Source organism: Cynara cardunculus, assembly GCF_001531365.2.
Source record: "Cynara cardunculus var. scolymus isolate 2C chromosome LG 12, CcrdV1, whole genome shotgun sequence".
NCBI lineage: Eukaryota > Viridiplantae > Streptophyta > Magnoliopsida > Asterales > Asteraceae > Cynara > Cynara cardunculus.
The window spans coordinates 7,138,745-7,159,544 of record NC_037539.1 but is presented as its reverse complement, the minus strand read 5'-3'; the positions used below and the strand labels follow the sequence as shown (position 1 = coordinate 7,159,544).

Genomic DNA, 20,800 nt, shown 5'->3' with positions numbered 1-20,800 from the left:
AAAACATTATTGTTTTCTCAAAACCACATAAAACTGTATTATAACATCAACTAAGACAAAAAAAACGAAACACTAAAATTGAGATGTATCTCGCTGCATAGTGCGAGTACCCTTCTAGTAATTTATGTAAACATATGTCCACTCCAACCAAACAAAACCAAAATGAATAAAAAAAATGTAATGGATCAAGTTGAGCTATAAAGTTAGATTACATTTTCTAGACCAAAATAGTCGAATTAAACTGATCACATGATTTTTGCTGAACAACTGTATCTTTAAGATAGATCAAAAGTAAATAAAGTCGTCCAACGTATTTTTAACCAGATTCCGATGTTTCAAGAATTTTTTTAAGATTTCAAAAGGCTTTTCCAAATTTTATTTATTTATTTATATATATTTATTTTCTAATATCTCATTTGCCTAAAAGAAGTTCTAATAGATCCACATGACCCCCAAGGTTGGTATTAAGAAGGATCATCTAAGAACCAGAGAACGGCGTCGTATTAATCATCTTCTTCTCTATCCTATTCATCATAAATTAACCCATGTTACCATGTACATCCTCCCTCTCTCTTCCAATTTTAATTTGAGAACATAAATATATATATTTTTTAAAAATCAAATCAAATTGCCCTAAAACCTTTAAACCTCAAAAAATCTCACCAAAAAAGCCCCAATTTCGTATATGATGGCCTTTCATGTCGCATGTCCAATTACATGGTACTCTCTCTCTCTCTCCTTCCCTCTTCACTCTCTGCTTACTTTCTCACTCTAAATTTCTCTCCTTTCCTTGGATTGTAGTCGCCGAATTTGTTACTGTAAGCTAGGTTTTCCGTCGGAGCTGCGGACCGACAAGGGGACGAATGACTTCTTGGAAGCAGCGGCTAGGGTTGAGGCGATTTTCAAGAATCCCTTGCTGATTAATGGCAAACCGAAAACGGTTCAGGTTCTTGTACCGAAGGTGGTTATTCCGCCTCCTCCTCCTACTCCGATCCCGGCGATCGTGACTCCTAATGTTGGTGCGGTTGTTGATGGAGGTGGAGATGCGGCGGAGGAGCTGTTGTCGTCGCAGAACAAGCGTGCGGCGATGCAGAGGAAGGCTGCTGCTGCGTCCGTGGCGGCGGAGGATTATGCTCGTAGATTTGAATCTGGGGATATGGCTGTGGTAAGTTCTGTTTTGACTTTTTTGAGTCTGGTGATAGGTGTTGGATGATATGTTTGTTGCGAGTGTTTCTTGTAAAATGTGGTTGAATTGAGTGACAGAAAAGCGGTCGTCTTAATTTGATGATGGTATTTTTTTTTTAAATTTTAACACAAGCAGGTTACGAAACTGCGACACCTCTTTTAAGTAGACATCTTTATTAATGAGGTGTAGCGATTGTGTTTGTGTGAACGCTCTAGTACATAAGAAATTCACAAGATGGAAATTCTTAAGACATATTTCCTGATAGGCAGTTTATAGTATTTTTTTTAAGCCTTGACTGGAGTAATATAGTACTGTAGAAGAAGGGCCTTCAAATGAAAAGTTCATAGCTTGTCCGTAAATTTCAGATAGATGCCGGCTTTAACACAAAGGATTATGTGAAACCTGTGTTTAGGTGTTATAACTACCAAGTTAGGGTTCACTATACATGGCAAAAAAATTGTACATTGAATTGGAACTGTAGCAAGTATAAGTTAGTGGCAGGGTAAAGTTTGTTCAGATACTGGAAAACGATAGATTGTACAAATGGAATATCGGAATTAAGATTGATTAAATTGTTTCTCTGCGTTACTGCATATGCCCAGACTATTTCTGAATGCTGAATTAATTTGGGTGATAGTACTTGCCATTTACCTATAAAAGAGGTGAGGGTTTAAGTAGAATGAAATTGCATCTCAGTATTCTCAGGTACTGTTAATTACAAAATATAAAGTCTCTGACTTTCGTATAGGATTATCTTGGATAATTTGGCATATAATTCTGTTGACAGTGTTGCTGGATTTATATATTTTTTCCTTTTAGTTTGATGACACGTAATTTGCATTATGCAGGATGTTTCAAGTTTATAGCTCTTTAAGGTCTGAACTTTCTGGGTGTTTTTGTGTCAGCCTTTAGAATATTGCTTCTTTGAAATTTAAAGTTCTTTTAGTTGCTGCATCCAGTAGTGCAAATGTATTATAGTTAGGCATTACTGCAGTATTCTTTCCATTACTTAATTTGTTGGGGGCAGGCTCTTTTTTATGATGTTACATTTTAACTTTTAAAGCGTTTTATGCAGTTTGTGTCTAAGATATGGCAAGCCTGGTCCAAAAGCACACCCGATATTTATCTAAATAAATGCTGATGATATGTCATGATTTGTACTGTAAAAAGTTACGATGAACCCATGATTGGGTGAACAAGGTCATTAATACAAATAAAGAGACTAGCATGTAGAAATTGTTATTTTATTACTATATGAAAATAAATTTATATTTACTTTTCGGTAACCCATAAGAATCGGATTTAGAATTGAAGTATATTAGTCGTAGCTATCAAGGCTTTCTGGCAAATCACAGAATTTGGTGTGTCATGGGTGTCGAGGCAAAAGTGGGGCCATTGTAATTTGTAACCACATGAACGGATCTTCTTGTAGGGTTTATTGATCAAATACTTATTTATGTTTGTTTTAATTGAAGCTATAAGGGGTTACATTCTTGTCATATATGTTGGTATAGATGGAACATGGTATTTATGTATCACTTTAATGCTTACTTAATGTGTTCTCTATTCGTAGATGCTATACAAATATCTTAGAAGAACTTGATTTAAATCTACGCTGTGGTTCAGTTTTTGGATTAGAATTCATGAAATGAATATTCTTGATTCGATCCATTCAATTAAATTCAACATGATTTTTGTCCATTAATGCAATGTATCAACAAAGTGAAGGTAAATTAAAAAACAAGACCTAATTGCTTCTATCAGCCAATTAAAATACAGCCTGTCAACATACGGTCTCTTCCACTCTGTTTTGTCAGTGACTCTACACTATTCACCCAGTCACCTGTCTTTTTTCACCAATTATGCATGCGATTCTTAGTTGACCATTTGACAATCCAACATAGAAATAGAAGTCCTTTTAACAATCCTATATGCTGGTGATGACGATGAACACTATGATCCTGACGAATATTGAATAAGAGGAAAGATGCATACAACAACCCACTAATAGTTGATGTATATTATTGCAATGGATGTGGTCTTATTTACTTATCTACTTTTTTACCTTTTTTTTTATTTATGCTAAACTTGTTAACGGTTTTGTTACATAAGTTATGGTCGCTCTTGTTTATCTATTATTGTTGGTTCCTTTTGTTGGGTCGATTGTGTGAAACTAAACCTTTTTTAATTTAGTTGTTGTTTTGTTGTTTTTTGGCATCGAATATACTAGTTAAAGATTAATCAAATCATTCTAAAACAAATGTACTGTGGTTTTTCGCACTGTATGTACTAGCATAGTTATTATGGTTGGTGACATACTCCACCATACCAAGTTAAGTTGGTTGTTATAATAACTATTAAGGTTAATTAAAACATAGCTCTTAGAAGCACACTTAAACTTGAGGTGCAATGTCAGAGGGGTTGAGGGTCTCACCTTGCTTGGGATGCTATTTTTTTTGCTCAGTTACACCCTACGCACAAGGCGTAAGTAGGTATTAAGTTTAGGTATTTTAGTGTTCACAAATATGTACTAGTGACATGTTTTGATTATGTCAATGATTGTGGCTCTCATGTCTCCATCAGGATACACATTATATGTTTTAATTCCATTGTTTTTTTTTTTCTAGCCGGCCCTGTATTTTATCACGTTTGATATCAACACACCACCACAAAAAGCAAGTCTCCTATACGAGGGAGGGAAGAAAAGATAAAACACCTTGACAGTTATCTTTGTGAAAATTAAAACATTCCATGCTCATGCACATGAGAAAACCACTTGGGATTTTAGTGTCTATTGTTTGGAGATCAAGATTTTGGTAAAAGATAAAGTTTCGTAAATGATAATCAAACACATACATCATATGCAAGCGTGCATGCTTTAATTGTGTGCAAGTGGTTTGATGTTTGTTGAAGGCATTTTACTAAGGCTTCGGATTTCCACATTCATGACTCTTTCTTTCTTGACACTACGCTATATATGAACTTACAATGTTGGAATGGTTGTTGAGGCCACTATGTTTATGTATTCTTGAAGTTTCGTGGTTTGGAGTTCCTTCGATTTTCACACATGAATAATTGAATCTCTGACATTATTCAACGCTGAAGCATTATTTGTTTTCCTTAAATTTTTGCAATCTAAGTTAAGCTTGACATGGCATCATTGAATTTCAGTGGTGGGTGAGTGATTATGCTAAGGTCAAGTTGGTATCATCCTATTAAAAATGAATTGCAAAGGATTCTAGCATTAACATGGTACTGAAGTGTCATAAATAGGAGTCTATAACAAATGACATAAAATATTAGTATGAGAAGTTACAAAATATATGCTAAACATGCAAAGATATCTAAGTATACATTGCTGACTTTGAAACATAAGAAGTCATCGTCAACAATTAATAATATATAATGAATAGTTCAACAATTTGAAACATAGGATTCTAACATTGACATGGTACTGAAGTGCCATAAATAGGAGTTTATAACAAAAGGCAGATTTTTTGATGGATAAGTTATAGAGATACATAGAAGTCAACATTTCTAAAATTAACATAGTTACTTGAAGTTTCTTAGCTCCAAGATTTGGATCATATGGCCAACAGTTCTTTTTCTTTACTTAATCAATTGTTATCAAGCTGTAAATAAGTAAAATCTTTTGACACTGAAAGTCAAATATGATTCTTGTTGAACATGGGCAGCAAAAACAAGGGGACTTAAAATAGTTAAGAGGCATCCATTTACGTCATTTTCAATGGTGTTATAAACCTCTTGTGGAAAGTAATTGTGTCATTAACCTTATATGGAAACATGAAGAGAAATAAAAAATGAAAGATAAGAAGGGTGACATGGAAATTGGAATCATGAAATTTGCACAAGAGGTATTACTACAAGTGTGAAACTTTCTTAAAGAGCACACAAGCTGGAAAGTAAAAGGATAGAATACTAAAAGAAGGTAGGAAAATAATTATGTTCTAGGAAGAGACTGAACTTGTGTGAGCAGAGTGGAAAGTCTAAATCTGCCTCTTTAACCAATTGGCCAGACTAGATTTTCTGTTTAAAGGTATAACTATAGTCATAAATTCTGTGATATCATGCTACTCCATGTGGTAGAGGCATGCCAGTCATCCTCCATCATGTTTTTTTTAATGAAAGTGGAGTATTTCACACCTTCTCCCTCATGTCTGTTATAATGCTTGTGGGGAGACATCAAATAATTCCTAAAATATGTTTATGGACCAGTAAAGTTGTATCCAAAAAGGCTTCAAATATGCATATGTGATGATTATTTGCCTAAATGAGCGTTATTTTTGTTTCTTTTTTAATGTTCCATAGATTTCAGTCTTTGTGATGCTGTACCGAATAAAGGTTCGGAAATGTTATTGAACTGTAATTTTAGTTTTTTTTAGCTTCATGAATAAGATGGTTTAATCCATCATCCTTTTATTGGTTCTGTGCATCTGCTACAACAGTTTTCTTGCTGTGCATGTTTATGCTCTCATTTATTGCTAACTGATTCATCCATATGTTTTATGTAGGGATTCACTAAAGATCTTTCTGGAGATGAGCAAGGCCTCTCGAATGCCAAAGTGATGTGCCGCCTCTGCTTCTCTGGTGAAAATGAAGGAAGTGATCGAGCCAGAAAGATGCTATCATGCAAAAGCTGTAGCAAGAAATATCACAGGAGCTGTGTGAAGTCTTGGGCTCAGAATAGAGGTATTATTTGATGTTGCTAAAATGTTCATAATGCTTGAATTGGGTGCTCGATAACTGAGGGTTTTAATTCAGATCTGTTTCACTGGAGTTCTTGGACCTGCCCTTCATGTCGGAGTTGTGAGGTATTGCGATGACACTAATCTTAGCTATTTAACAAGTATTTATGCTACATTGCTACCTACCACATATTTGGGATATATTGCCATAATCATTTATAGCATCATATTTTATTTCCTTTATTCTTCCTTAGGGACTCACAGAAGCTTGATGTGACTTCAGCTAACTAGATTTAAAATTTGCTTAGACTGTTGATCATCATTTAATGCTAATGTTCTATACCCTCGTACACATTAGCACAGCTCCTACTGTTATGCATATGGCAGTTGCCATTATTAGATACTTAGACATTAAACCACATGGCACTGTAATACACAAGGTGCAAAAGCTAAGTCACAATGTGATGTTGCTGGTTAAAAGAGAAGATTAGGATGCGACCATTGTACTGTAAATTGAGGGGTTATATGTGAGATAATCCGATCAAGACTTGCTATGAGCAACTATTGTTCATGTTCATGACTAGAAGAATCCTTCAAGTATTCCACTAGTGAACAAATTACCGAGCACACACACACATATATATGTGGATATACACATGCATGGATGTATATTTATATGGATATACACATATGCATGGATGTATATCTATGTGTATAAATAGAAAAAAAATCCTATTTTGTTTTTCAATGCTTCCTCTCAACTTGGTGAATGTATAAAGCATGTTCCCAACTTGGTTACATTACACTCAAAATTGATCTTAGCAAGGCTTTGGTACAACATTCTTTGGTGGAGTCCAAATCATCTACAAACCTTTTAATATCAATGATGTTTTTTTAGAGAGTAATCTTTTTCTTGGCATGTCTTTCAAATATTGAAGAGACTGTTGAACATTTTCAAGGTGTTTGTTGTGGGTGAGTGCATGAATCGGCTCACAATACACTACATGCAATATCTGGATGTGTACTACAAATCGTTGGTATCTCTTATAGTCAACTAAAGGATTGTACTTACTTCTTAGTTATTCTGGATCTCTGTTTCTTTCAAGGGAGTGCTTGCAAGTTTAAACCCAAGTATTTCAGGGGTTATTTAGCTAACTGACCTTAAATGAGATTTTAATTAGGAGCGTGGCCTTTTAAGTTTTTTATTATATTTTACTCAATAACCTTCAAAGCCACCCCTCTGGTGTTAAAGACCTGGCCTCTGTAAACCTTGTAAAACAATACGAGATTAGTTTGTAACTCACTTCCATAGAAGGTCAGCTAGCTAAATACTCTATTTTTTGGCCCCTTTTATAAGGTATAGGGTGTACTTTCATTGAGAGATGTAGATTCCTTGCTTACTTCTAGTAACCTTCATGCCAAGAAAATACCATACTTAAACTCAGGCTATAGTTTTCAACTTTTTAATCTTTTGACTATCATTTCTAATGATGATCATATCATTGACGTACACTATGAAAAATGATATTTCACCATCAGTAGAATGTAAGACAAATACACTATGATTAGCTGGCCTTTGCGTACATTTTGAATTGTCTCGTCATGATACTCAGTTGATTTAACCATGTGGAAGGTTACTGTTTTAGCCCATACACATACTTCTTCACTTGCATGTTTTACCAGGCTCTCTTTTCTTTTTAAACTTGGAGGGAGGTTATCTTTTTGTAATCTTCCATTATGGAATGCATTCTTTACGTCCAACTGATGAAGGCCCCAATCTAGATTTGCTACAAGTGTAAATCTCGAATTGGATTTTGTTTTGTGACTATTACCAACGCTTGTTCATAGTCCATTCTATAAGTTTGAGTGTAATCCTACATAACCGATCTGTCTTTATACTCTCAACCTCCCCATAAACACCTATCTTAATTGAGAATATCCATTTACTCCCAAATCGCCTTTTTATCTTTGGGAATCTTGACAATGTCTCTTTTTCATAAAAGGTCATCTATTTTTTCTTCGTAACTACATTCTTTCGCTTCAGATCGCATAGAGCCTCGTGAGTTCTTGTAGGAATTACTTCTTTACCCAGTGGAGAGGTATGGGTCTAGACAATGAGAGTATGTACATGTTTTGACTCCATTTTTGTAGTAATCGGTAAATTAGTATCGTTAATTGAACTACTACTTTGGGAACGAATAGGTTATTATAGTGTTGATGATTGGTAATGAGGATGCAACCTTTTGGGATATATACATATGGGTGTAGTGGTTTATGGTTGTGGTACTTACCCTTGATTTGTCATTGAGACCAACTCTTTCTCATGTGTTTGAGATATTGTAATTATAGTAGCTTGGGCAAAGACATAGGAAGAGTTATTGATGGATCTCAATGACTTTTCACTAGGAGTCTTTTCATGAATAGATGAAGCAGGATCAAAACTCAAAACTCTATATCTCAAAGGTGGTGATATCATAGGAAACAAACAACCTTTTAAAGGATGGACAAGAACACTTAGACCTCTTTTGTGTATGCATCTAAAAATTACATTTACAGCTCCAGAATCTAGTTTTCCATGAAATGGATAAATGCTGTGAATATAAGCTGCACATCTAAAGACACAGGGACGAATGAAGTTTGAGACTCTAATATGAGAAATTGTTGTTGACACTTGCTCTGGAAGTTGTTTGAAATTGTTGTGTACAGCTCCAGAATCTGTGTTTATAGTGAGGAATTGTTGTTTCAAGCTCCATAATCTGTGTTTACAGTTGTTGACACTTACTCTGAAAGTTGTTTGAAAACATTAGTGAGCCTTATCATTGACCTTGGGTGTCGCCTTACAAGAACCTTGTGAGTGTTTCCGTTATCGATTACCAATAGCTCGGCGATAGTTAGAAAGAGTTATGTTGGGTGTTAATTTGATCTCAAGACCTCTTGACTACATTCCAAAGTAAAGATTGGGTAGATTGGTTGTTCGTTATCATTTTCAGTAAAAACTAACTTTTAAACATATGTGTATGCATTTCATTGAGCAATTAGGATATGGAGGAAGCGCCAGCGAGATCTTTTTGGGTTGTTTGTCTCTTTTTCTTTTTCTCTTTGCCATTTCTGTATCATTTTTCCCTCTACTTGGTTGGAACGTTTTTAAAAAAAAATCTACCATGTTTATATATGTGTTTTCTTTTCCTCAGAAGTTTCTACATCTTTATATCATATTAATTAATTGTACTATCTGAAAGTAAGAACTTCCTTGGTTTTTTTCCTTTCTCATCCTGATAGGGAGGGAACAACACAAAAGGAAACAAAAATGCAAATGATATATCCGAGAGGGATAGGTTATTACGTTTGATCCTCATCTCTTGTAAAAGTGGGGTCATATTATCATAAGTTATAAGAATAGAAATAGGCATGCCATAGTTTTGCAGTCCCTTCGGTAATACTTTTAGTCCAATTAGTATTAGACTTATATCCGAGAGGGATAGGTGATTACGTTTGATCCTTATCTCATGTAAAAGTGGGGTCATATTATCATAAGTTACAAGAATTGAAATAGGCATGTCATAGTTTTGCAGTCCCTTCGGTAATACTTTTAGTCCAATTGGTATTATACTTACTTTCTGCATCAGTAGTTTGATGATTGACTGATTTGGGAGCTGGCTGTAATGCTCACATACGATGTTCTCTTACCTTTGCCATAATGTTATCATAGTTCATTACTTCTGGTCTAGTTTAAGTTATTCATTCTTTACTCGTCACACTTGCTATCAGGTTGGATCCAGGATCTTTGACCAGAGTGTGTCCAATTTTTTTGTTTTCTATGCACAAGACACTATAGTTTTTCAGGCTATGCTTGTGCATGTCCTGGCTTCATGTAGGTGTGCCCATGGTTGCTATGATGGCAGTATTATTGAAATCATTGTTAGTTTTACAAGCAAAGAGCTACAATAAAATATAGTGCTTCCGCCTGTGCATTATATATTTCTATGTATAATTGCATCTTAAATGCACATTTGCTGTGGTTCACCTACTTATAATGTTTTACTTTGGATTCTTAGCTACAATCTTCGCTATTGGTCATGTTTATTGCAAGACTATGTTTATCATTGTGTTTGCAATCTTTTTTCATCATGTTGTTGACATCAAATGACTTTTTTCCAACCTAGGTGTGCCGTAGAACTGGTGACCCAAACAAGCTTATGTTTTGCAAAAGGTGTGATGGTGCGTATCACTGTTACTGTCAGCAGCCTCCACACAAGGTAAATTGTAACCCTTTAATTCTTACATTGAACGTTATAATAGAGGCACCATGGTGTTATTTGTATTTTGAAATTGTGCAGAATGTTAGTAGTGGACCTTATTTGTGCCCCAAGCATACAAAGTGTCACAGCTGTGCTTCTACAGTTCCTGGAAATGGTTTGAGTGTTAGGTATGTTTATTTACACATTAAAAATAAGTATTTTTCATTTATCTTTTATCAAACAAACCTTATGGCCGTCACCCTTGCAGGATCATGCTTCTATGTTGATATTTTTGTTACCCACCCACAGTTCATATATTGTTGTGAATCAATGATTAATTTTTCTTTTTCTTTGCCATTCCATGATTCGCCTAAATAACAGAATCACTGCATGTCATCATATATAATATTTGCAAAATTATATTCATGTCAGTAATTACACTTTTAGCTTCTCTCTAAGCCAATAGTTTGTTTAAATTGGTAAATTACAAACACTTTTGAACCTCAGATCCGTGGATAAAGAAGTATTGAAAATAAGTAAAACAAAACTTTCATTTAGTTTAGGTGACGATTGAACATATTTTTGGTTCATTGTCTATACAACAATTTGCAGGTGGTTTTTAGGGTATACTTGTTGTGATGCTTGCGGCAGATTGTTTGTGAAAGGAAATTATTGTCCTGTTTGTTTGAAGGTAATTTATCGTCTCTCCAGATTCCTGGGCCACCTAAATTATGCGTTTTATGTTGCGTATGTTGATTTTACACTTGAACATAGTGGGTTCATCTGCTTGGTGCTATGTCCAAAGGGCTGTTTATCAAATGCTTCTGGGTAGCGCTTACCGACAAGAGTCACCACTTTCACTTACTTTGTCGGGTAACATTTTTGGCCATAAAAATGAATCATTGGTAAGCGCCTTTTATTCGGTAAGCACTTACCGGTTATCGGGTAAGATTCTTGGTCCTTGCTATACCTCTTATGGTGGTAAGATTTTCAGTCCTTGCTATACCTCTTATGTGGTAAGATTCTCGGTCCATGTCATGGTACCTGGTAAGGTAAGTGATACTCGTTAAGCGCTTACCTGGTAAACGTTTGGTAAACAGCCCCTAAGATTCATGATTTGTTTGTGCTGTGTTGCAGCATATCTGCTATATTAGCTGACTATGTGGTTGGTGTAATAATTGCAGGTCTATAGAGACTCTGAATCGACACCCATGGTTTGTTGTGATGTCTGTCAGCGGTGGGTGCATTGTCACTGTGATGGAATTAGGTTCGCTCTTACCTGTGATAATCCTGTATTGTGTATACTTGTTGCAACATTTCATGCATCCATGAAAGTCTCTTATCCCCTATTCTAGTTGGAGACAGAAACTCATCAGATGTATGAAATGAATGAGTTAGTCAAGGAGGTAAAGGCAGTTTTGGCATTAATGTATCATGTGGACCCCCTTTTCCTTTCTTATTTTGTTATGAAGTAATTGTTGCAGCACAAATTGCAAAAAAAAAACCAAGTTTCTTTTCGATAACAAGTGTAAGAGACTACAAAGGAAAATGGTTAATTGTAGGATTGTTCGTATTTGGAAAACGTTGATTGAAAATTTTGAATGGTATGTCTATTGAGCTTCTATATAATACAATGCATCTGCTTGCTTCAGTCACAGTAGAATTCAAATTTTATTGCATTGTCGACATAGTGTAAGCATATGCATTGATAATAATATGAAGGTACAAAAGTGCAAACGCAAAGATAAATGTTGATAGAAAACTTGTAAATGATGAGATTATATGCACATTATTAGAACATGATGCAAATGCATTTGGAACAATCCTTTCATAAGTCGTATATATTTAAGCATCCTTGAAAATGAGGATGGTAGGAGGAGAGAGAGAAAGAAACGATCAACAAGGAAGGATGAAAAACAAAGTAACATGCCTGATTTTAGCAATGTTTTTTTTTCTAATGGTGGAAAGTTTTCTTCAGTGATGAAAAGTATTTGCAATTTCAAGTGGATAATAACCTGCAATATAGATGTGCTACATGCCGTGGAGAATGCTACCAGGTATCGGTAAATGGAGGTTCTACTGAATCTTAATAATCCATTTATTGCTGAACCGACCTTTTGTTTCTGTTTTAACTGTTCAGGTCAGGGACCATGAAGATGCTGTTCAGGAACTCTGGAGGAGGAGAGATAAAGCCGACCGTGAGTTAACTGCTAGTCTGAGGGCTGCTGCTGGGTTGCCAACTCAAGAAGAAATATTTTCTATTCAACCTTATTCAGATGACGACGATAATGTACCTTTATCAAAGAATGAGTATGGACGTTCACTGAAAGTTTCTCTCAAAGGGGTAGTTGAAAAGTCCCCCAAGAAGAGCAAGGAATATGTGAAAAAATCTGCAAGCAAGAAGTATGGTAAGAAAAAGGGATTCCATGCACCTGTATTTGGTAGAACCGAACCACGGATTGAAGGTCATAGTGATGCTCAATCTACTGGATTCATCGTGGGCGATAACAAGGATGAAGACGTGCAATCCTACAGAAGTGGAGAGCTTGAAATGCTTCCGTTTCCTGCTGCTGGAAGTTTGGCTGATGGGTTATGCTCAGCTACTCAGGCAATGGTTCCAAAAAACACGTTTGTTAATGAGGTCCCAGTGAAGACAGAAAGAATTTCAAGAGACCAGATGAACAGTAACAGGTCACATGGAGCTGACGCCGTCGACGAATCTGGGAAACTTGCTGACAAGTCCATGAACACCAAGGGACCGAAGCTCGTTATACACTTGGGAACCAGAAACAAAAATGTAGCTAGTTCTCCAAGGTCTGATGCATCAAACTTACATCGAGAGCAAGAATTGATCACTTCCAATGGTATGTGTTCTCCATGGGTTATGTTTTAAGTTCTTGCAAATTGTTTCTGTTCACAATTATCTAAATCATGTCGCAAATGATATGGTGGATTTGCATCAAGGCGGGGTGGCTAAAGTGGAGAGGTGCCACAGGGGCGTTATGTGACAAGGTTCCACTAAAACTGAAGGGCAAATAGCCATCAGACCAACTATGTTGTACGGTCGGAGTGTTGAGTGACAAGGTCTGTGAGAGGAAGATGGAAGATACAAAAACGAGGATGCTTAGATGAACCTGTTGTAGAACCATGTTTGACAGGATACCAAACAAGGTCTTCCAGATAGTGTTGGGAGTTGTGCGTATCACTTATGAGTTGAGGGAGGGGCATTTGCGGTGTTTGGTCACGTTCGTAGGAGACATGGCATTTCCAGTAAGAGATATAGAAAGTGCGATGGTCGATGTGGCGAGGAGGACGTGGGATGAGCAGCTGAGGTTAGACATGGCAGCTTTAGGCATTTCCGAGGACATAACCTCTTATAGGAGTTCGTGGAGACGTAGGACTAGTGTAGCAGACTAATGGTGGGGGTCTGAGAGCAGACATGAGGTAAGGAGTTGGAGAGGTAGAGGGTTGGAGATAGAGTTGGTAAGTTAGACTAGGGTGTGTAGTTTCCTTAAATTGGTTATGCTTTTCTTATACCTGCCTCTATTTTTGTATACTTTTGTTTTCTCTTAACCAACTTTTTAAATCTTTATCTTCTGACTTTCTCTCTTTGTCACACTTCACGGAAACAACTGCCTTAATCTTTTGGTTAGATCTTTAAGCTAGAGTTCGGGTTTGTGTACATCTTACCCTCCGCAGACCATCAGGTGGGACATACTTGGTTTGTTTGGTTATATTTTCAAGTCAATTGCTTATCATGGAATATTAAATGCTCTGAATCTATAGTAGATGAGATGGCTTAATTAGTCATTAAATTTAAATGTAAGAATTTTACCATCCTTAATGGGTATGTTTTTCGTGATTAATGTTACATGATTCATTGCCGTTATGTTACCACAATCTACAACATCTCATTGTTACTATAGGATGTCTAGCTGAATTTAGGTCAATAGCTGCTTGAGCTATCCACTTTGCCTCTTTGCCTCTTTGCTTCACTTTAGCCGGTAGATCAAAGGGACGTCTAAATCCAACTGACTAATGCCTAAGACTAAATCATTTGGATTTCAGGCTATACATACATGAAGCTTGTTTTATTTGGAGCTTCGGCTATAAATACATGAAGCTTGTTCTATTTGGAGCTTCATGCTATAAATACATGATATCAACTTTAGTTCTAGCATCTTGCATCTACAATCTTTGTCAATGCAAGATGTCAAATATAGTTCAACTTACCATATCATGTACCTTGAAATAAGATCATATTATTTGGTGACACATGAGTGTGGTGCGTAAAAAAGTTTGAGAGGTGCGCCTCGAGACGAGGTGAGGCGACACTTCTGCTGCCTTGTATGAGCCGAAGTCGAGCCGCACGCCTCTTTTCATTTAATGTCTTGATTTTTATTTAATGTCTTATAATAATGCTAATGAAACCCTAATACTTCTCTTTCTCACGGCTCCTCTCCCCTCGCTCTCTCACTCACAGCGTGATCTTCCTCCCTCCCTCCTGCTTTCTCGCAGCAGCAATCACTCCCTCTCTCCTCATGGCTTCTCTCTCACCAACATCCCCTCCTAATATTTGTTTTAGTAAATCAGTTTCCTTTTATATATGATATTTTGAATAGTTCCTTTATTTAATTTCACTCGGTGTAGTTAATTTTCTGATTGATTTTTATATGCATTTACTTTTGATTTGATATGGATTTGTGTGCTGTTTGTTATAAGTTCTATGATTCTTGTATATTGTTGAGGCATGCGCCTCCAGAATTAACCCCTCACGGTACCAAGAGAAAACCCCTTTCCTTGTTTATGTTCTGTCTTTTAAAACATTGGACTCGAGTATACACTATAGGCGGTTGTATTAATAATGTGCAGAACCTATGATGTACTAAGTTAAATATCCAAGATGCAACCTAAAATCATTGGTTTGGAATGATGTGGGCACATGCATGCAACTTGGAGATTAAAAATATAAGATGCTAGTCATAGACAATCTACCTAAGAAGTAGTGTGCATATCCATATCCTAAAATATAGGTGCCAAATCCCATAAAGCCTTTAATATAATCTGTACATCTATGTTACCACAAGTATGCAAACAGAGAGGTGAGTATCTGGAAGGTTGAACCATTCCTGTTTCAAGTTCCACATAGCTATTGCCAACATCTGTAAGTTCTAATCTCTTACAGCCACACTATTTTATTAATGATGGGGAAGTCTAATATTTTTCAAAGGCCACTAACTCTTTGATCTTCCTACTCCATAACTTTGATGCTAGATGGTATACAAAGCAATAGGATGGAAATAAACCCTATACCCTTTCAGCTGTGGACATAATTCTGAAGTACTTAAAACTTCATGAGGATGTGATCCCAACATGACGTTATTGTGGTGTTTCTGAAGAAGACAAGAATGAAAGAACCATAGAGCCGACAAAGGGCTTGATTTTTTAAAACTAATTTTTTGTCTGGTTTAAATACACTAGATTCACATTCTTATTTGCCTGGTCTCTGTGTTCATAAAGTTTTCTGTTTAGTTTCATGCTTATTAAGTTGCATCACAATAAGTAAGCCCTTGTTTGAGGATAAAAAGTCATGTCCCTTCAACTTATGGCAATATTTGTACTTTCATATATTCTCTCTTGCAAAAGTTTTTCTTTTTCCAGAACTTTGTCCCAAAATATTTGTCCAAGTATTTTAGTATTTAACTCCACAAATTCTAATTTTTAGTGTTCTGATGTTTAGATATTGAGAAATAGACAGTTACATGTTCCTATTTGTTAGTGTTGTCAATTCCAAGTACTTTTTCTTTCTTTTCTGATGGTCTCTTTCATGCTTGCAATAAACGTTCACATAACCTCCACATGTTTGTGCTTATATTCTGCATTTGTGCTTACAGGCAGTGACGACATGACTATACAGAGAGCAAATGACAAACATTTGGAGAGGCGTGATAACACATCTAAACTCTCCGACATGAAAGGTATTTACACCACTAATCATTATTTACCTATGCACACGAATGGTCTTCGTTATTTCTAACATCATCATTTGTCTTTTTCCAGGAGAGAATTTAGATTATGCCGATCAACCGAAAGGACTGAGATTGAGAGGAAAAGAGGGGAACACTATCAAAATCAGAAAGTTGAATCCAGACAACTCTGATGTTTACAATGTTGGTGGTGGAGCCAACCTAACTGATGTACAACAGTCTCTTCCTCCCATGAAAGCACGCGTTTCATTTGGTAAAAGAAACACAGAGAAGAGTGATGCTAGTGATGCGTTTGCAATAAGAGGTCAAAAGTCATCTGATGATCTGAATGATGGAAATAAGGGCCCAGCTTCTGTTGCAAATTCTTCGGAGAAGGAACTTAAGCCTTTATTGAGACTCAAGTTCAAAAACCCATATTCCGACAACCAGACCTCCTGGGCTCCTGCTGGAGAGGATGATAGGAGTTCTGTCAAGGGACAAAGATCTAAGAGAAAGAGACCGTCACCTTTTATGGATAAATCATCTTCTGTGAAGGAAGATGAAGGGGTTGGTCACTCATACGAAGACATAGTTTTGATGGAGATCATGGATGCAAATTGGATAATCCAAAAGTTGGGAAAAGATGCAATCGGAAAGAAGGTGGAAGTTCATCAGCGCACTAACAATACCTGGTAAGTAATATTTTTGTATTTTGTTTTATACCCTACCAGTGAGCAAGATTTTTGTTTTGATTATGAAGCATGAAAGTTAATTCTGGCTGTTGAATGGTTCACGAAAGCCAACTACATGTCATCTTGTAGTCCAAATATGTCCCTGCAGGACGGTCTGACAAGGAACACGAATAGCAATTTTGTGACTTATGTTATTTTACTCCACTGTCTCTAAAAAGAATCTACTTGCATATCTAAAAGATAATACTAAAAGATAGTGTATCTTTTGGAAATTCACATATGATTAAATGCATTTAACAAATGACTACGAGACGGGAAGAAGAAATCTGGAGAGATAGAGGATGGGAGTAGGGTTAGTCTGAGTCCTAGATCAGACAAGGGGTGTGTAGTTATTCTTACACTGGTTATGTTTTCTTGTACCTACTTCTATTTGTATGTTTAGTTTGTTTGTGTGTTGTTGCTTACTTCTAACTTGTTTTCAAATTTTAGTACCGCCTTTCATCCATTCTTTCAAGTTCTTATCTTTTCGCACACTTTGCACAATCCGGGGGGTCTTCATGGAAACAACCGCTCTACTATCTAAGATAGAGGTCGGGTTTGCATACCCCCTGCCCCCAACCCCGCCTCTAGGTGGGACATACTGGGCTCGTTTGGTTTATATGACTGCTTGCCCAATCCTTACGAAAGGATGGGTGATGTAGAAACACAAATTTGTGCTAGTGCTAAATTTTGATAGGGGCCTTTTCTGGGAACAAACAGAAATTGCAAAGTGTATTCTATTTTGTGACTTGAAGGGAGCATTGCGATTATTATTGTTAATAAACCTAAAATTAAAGGTCCGGATTCGGTTAGGCGTGGTCTCACTCCTGATCTAATTGGGGTTGTAAACGAACCGAACATTCACCGAACCGGTCGTTGGGAAGTTCGTTTATGTTCATTTATTTAATAAATGGATGAACATAAACTTGTTTTTTTGTTCGTTTAGTTAAATGAACGAATATGAACAATGTTCTTGTTCGTTCATTAATGTTCGTTTACGTCTGTTTATATATAAATATATTTATATATTATGACAATATATAAAATCTATAATTAAATTAAGTTTTTTAGAATTCCTTTTCAGTTTCCCCTAAAATTTACCCGGTTTTACATTTTGTTGTCTTAGAGGAGGGAAATGATGAGTAATGGTGGTTGTTTTCAGTTCATTTGTGTCCATTTTTTTATGTTCACCAAGTTTGTTTAGTATCTTAACGAACATATATGAACACAAAAAATTCCGTTCGTTTATGTTCGTTTCGCATGTTAACAGACGAACATGAACAACCACATTTTCTTAATGAACAAACAAGAATACAAAAAAATTTGTTCGTTTACCATTTGTTTGTTCGGTTAAGTCAAACGAACAAACACAAACAAGCCTCCGTTTGTGTTCGCTCAGTTCATTTACAGCCCTAGATATTCCTCAAACTGTGATGGTTCTTGCAGGCACAAGGGTACTATAATTGAAGTCTTTGAAGGCACATCCATTGTTTCTGTTACTTTAGATGACGGAAAGACCAGTAATGTTGACCTTAGCAAACAAGGAATCCGGTTTGTTTCGCAGAAGCAGAGACGGTGAGTTGATGGCTCGTTGTCCTGTTTATTAATCAGGTTAGTTAAAAAGCTTAAACTTATTTAACTGCAAAATCTGAAGTTATAGATTTGTTTTAAGTTGGAGGTTTTGGGGTTTATAGGCTTGTGGAAAAGCCTGGTATGAGTTGCTTAATGGCTCATTCTGTGCAACCTTTCTTGTACTGTAGCTGTTGTTCCAGTTTATGAGTCTAAAAGTTGTGGTATTTGACTGTTGGATCCTATTCAGATGTTTTTAATTATAAAATTGTAGGCTTTAGAGATTGTTGAAATTTTGTGTGGAATGTGTTGTGCTTGGTAAAATATGTTTGTTTACCTCTTAATAGTTCCATTAAGAGGCAACCTCTGAATTGTTAAGAGGTGAATCTTGTTTGGCAAAAAAAAAGTCTGCCTCTTAATGATTTTAAAACCTTCTGAATAATTTTGTATCCTGGATATCCCTTAACCATTAAGAGCTCTAATTTCATTGTACACAATTATCAAACAATTATATTTCATTTTGCACTATATCATAAGAACCTCGTAATCATTTTGACCACTTAATCATTCTGTACCAAACCATTCAGCAATTGCCAAACAGCCCCCCGTTCATTCATATCCAAATGGTTGTGGGTTCATGCTTACATGGCAGTCCGACTCTCGGAAGTTTCGTGCGTGTAAATTGAACGTTCATTCACTACAACAAAATGGGTGGTTTGGAAATGGGTGGTTTGGTGAGACGTTCAACGGTCGTTGAACATTTTATGTAATGGTGGTGTAATAAGTGGTTGGGATGAACTTAAGAGTTGTGCAATATGACACAAGAGATAAATCATCTTATTAGCTTTTGTGCAATCTGACGTAACGAATAAATGGTTTTATTTTTTTGAAAAGGCTATAAAGATGATTTATTTGTCTTGTTATATTAGATGTCCAACTTCTTAGATTACTTTTAATAATAAATGATTATAATAATGTTGGTTCTATATACATAAGTTGATTTTAGGAGGTGCTTGGGTGGGGTTAGTGTTGGTGGTGGTTTCTTCCAAGTTCCAACCTTGGTAGGGATGGGTTTGTCCTTTGTGATTGGTTTACATTGCAATTGCATCATCTGTATTACAGTTAAAAATTTATATTTGAATTCTGTAGGTATATCTAACTTTAAAAAGTTTATAACCTCAACTATAAAGGTGGTGTCTGATTAGTTTGAGCTTGACTTCAAAGGTCAAAAGTACCAGGAGGTCTTAGGTTCAAATCCAAGGAGGAATAAAAATCTCTTTTGGCTATGGAGGTCAAATGCGGTGACTCTGGGCTATCTGCAAAGCAGGTGGTCGTCTTGGGATTATTCGGCTCGCATAGCGGGTTGGATATCCAGGTTAATCAAAAAAAGTTTATAACCCCATTTATCTCTAAAGTAAGTGGGTTTTATATTTGAAAATTGGTTTGATATATTTATGGTTTCGATTTAGGTTTCTCTATAAACTTTGATTGTTTCATTTCTTTTACCAAAATTTATAGGTGAAACTAAAAAGTTCATAAATGAAACAATGATTTTTGTTTAAAATTCATAGGTAAAATAGTAATTTTGATTTAAAGTTAAAAATGTTTTTCGTGTATGAACTTTGATTGTTCTAATTCTTTTACTAAAATTCACAAGTGAAATCAGAAAATGAATGAGATATTAAAAAATGTTTAATAAAGTTCGTTAGAGATGGGCCAAATCGGCCTGGCCCGGCCCGGGACTGCCGGAGGATCGGGACCGAAACCGACAAAGGACCGGGCCTGGGACCGGTTTTTGGCCATCTCTAGAGTTCGTAGGTGAAACTAAATTGTTCATTAGTGAAACAATGATTTTTGTTTAAAGTTCATCAGTGAAACAATGATTTTTTTTATAGGTGAAACATTGATTTTTGTTTTCTTTATGAACTTTGCTTGTTCCAATTTTTTTTTACCAAAGTTCATAGGTGAAACTAGAGAATGAATGAGATAATTAAAGAAGTTTATACAAGTTCATAGGTTAAATTAGAAATTTTATAGGTGAAACAATAATTGAATGAACTTTAAGTAATATTCCTTAATATTTAAAAAATGTGATAATTTAGTGAAGAAGCCATATATTTTAAGGAATGTTGTAATTAAATGGATGAGATATTTAAGGAATGCGACACTAATATATAAAGAAACAAAAAGCCCCGGTCAACAAAGTTAATACTAATTTTTTGGTTAACAAAAGAATGTCTCTCTCTCTCTTTCTACACACACACATACATACACACACATATATATATATATATATATGTGTGTGTGTGTGTGTGTGTGAAACACCCTGTTAATCGTTCTTCTAAACTGTATGCATATGTGCATATTGGTAATTGCAGTTGTTTCTTGGTTTATATATATATAT

At 35.8% G+C, this 20,800-nt stretch overlaps 1 protein-coding gene across 5 annotated transcripts; it reads left to right on the top strand.

The window, feature by feature from the left end:
- Nucleotides 1-611: 611 nt before the first annotated feature.
- Nucleotides 612-18,620, top strand: LOC112522588. 5 transcript variants are annotated; one of them, XM_025131814.1, is made up of 13 exons: nt 614-720; nt 802-1,165; nt 5,719-5,896; nt 5,969-6,018; nt 10,056-10,148; nt 10,230-10,318; nt 10,743-10,821; nt 11,315-11,397; nt 12,109-12,193; nt 12,271-12,994; nt 16,025-16,108; nt 16,191-16,788; nt 18,274-18,620. In XM_025131814.1, exons 1-13 carry the CDS (start codon nt 686-688, stop codon nt 18,404-18,406), a joined length of 2,595 nt encoding a protein of 864 aa, XP_024987582.1. In that variant the 5' UTR covers nt 614-685; the 3' UTR covers nt 18,407-18,620. The 5 variants fall into 5 exon arrangements, with proteins under 5 accessions (XP_024987580.1, XP_024987581.1, XP_024987582.1 ...); XM_025131816.1 differs by having other exon boundaries at nt 615-720; nt 12,109-12,187; XM_025131812.1 differs by having other exon boundaries at nt 612-720; nt 10,056-10,318.
- The last annotated feature ends 2,180 nt before the right edge of the window (nt 18,621-20,800 follow it).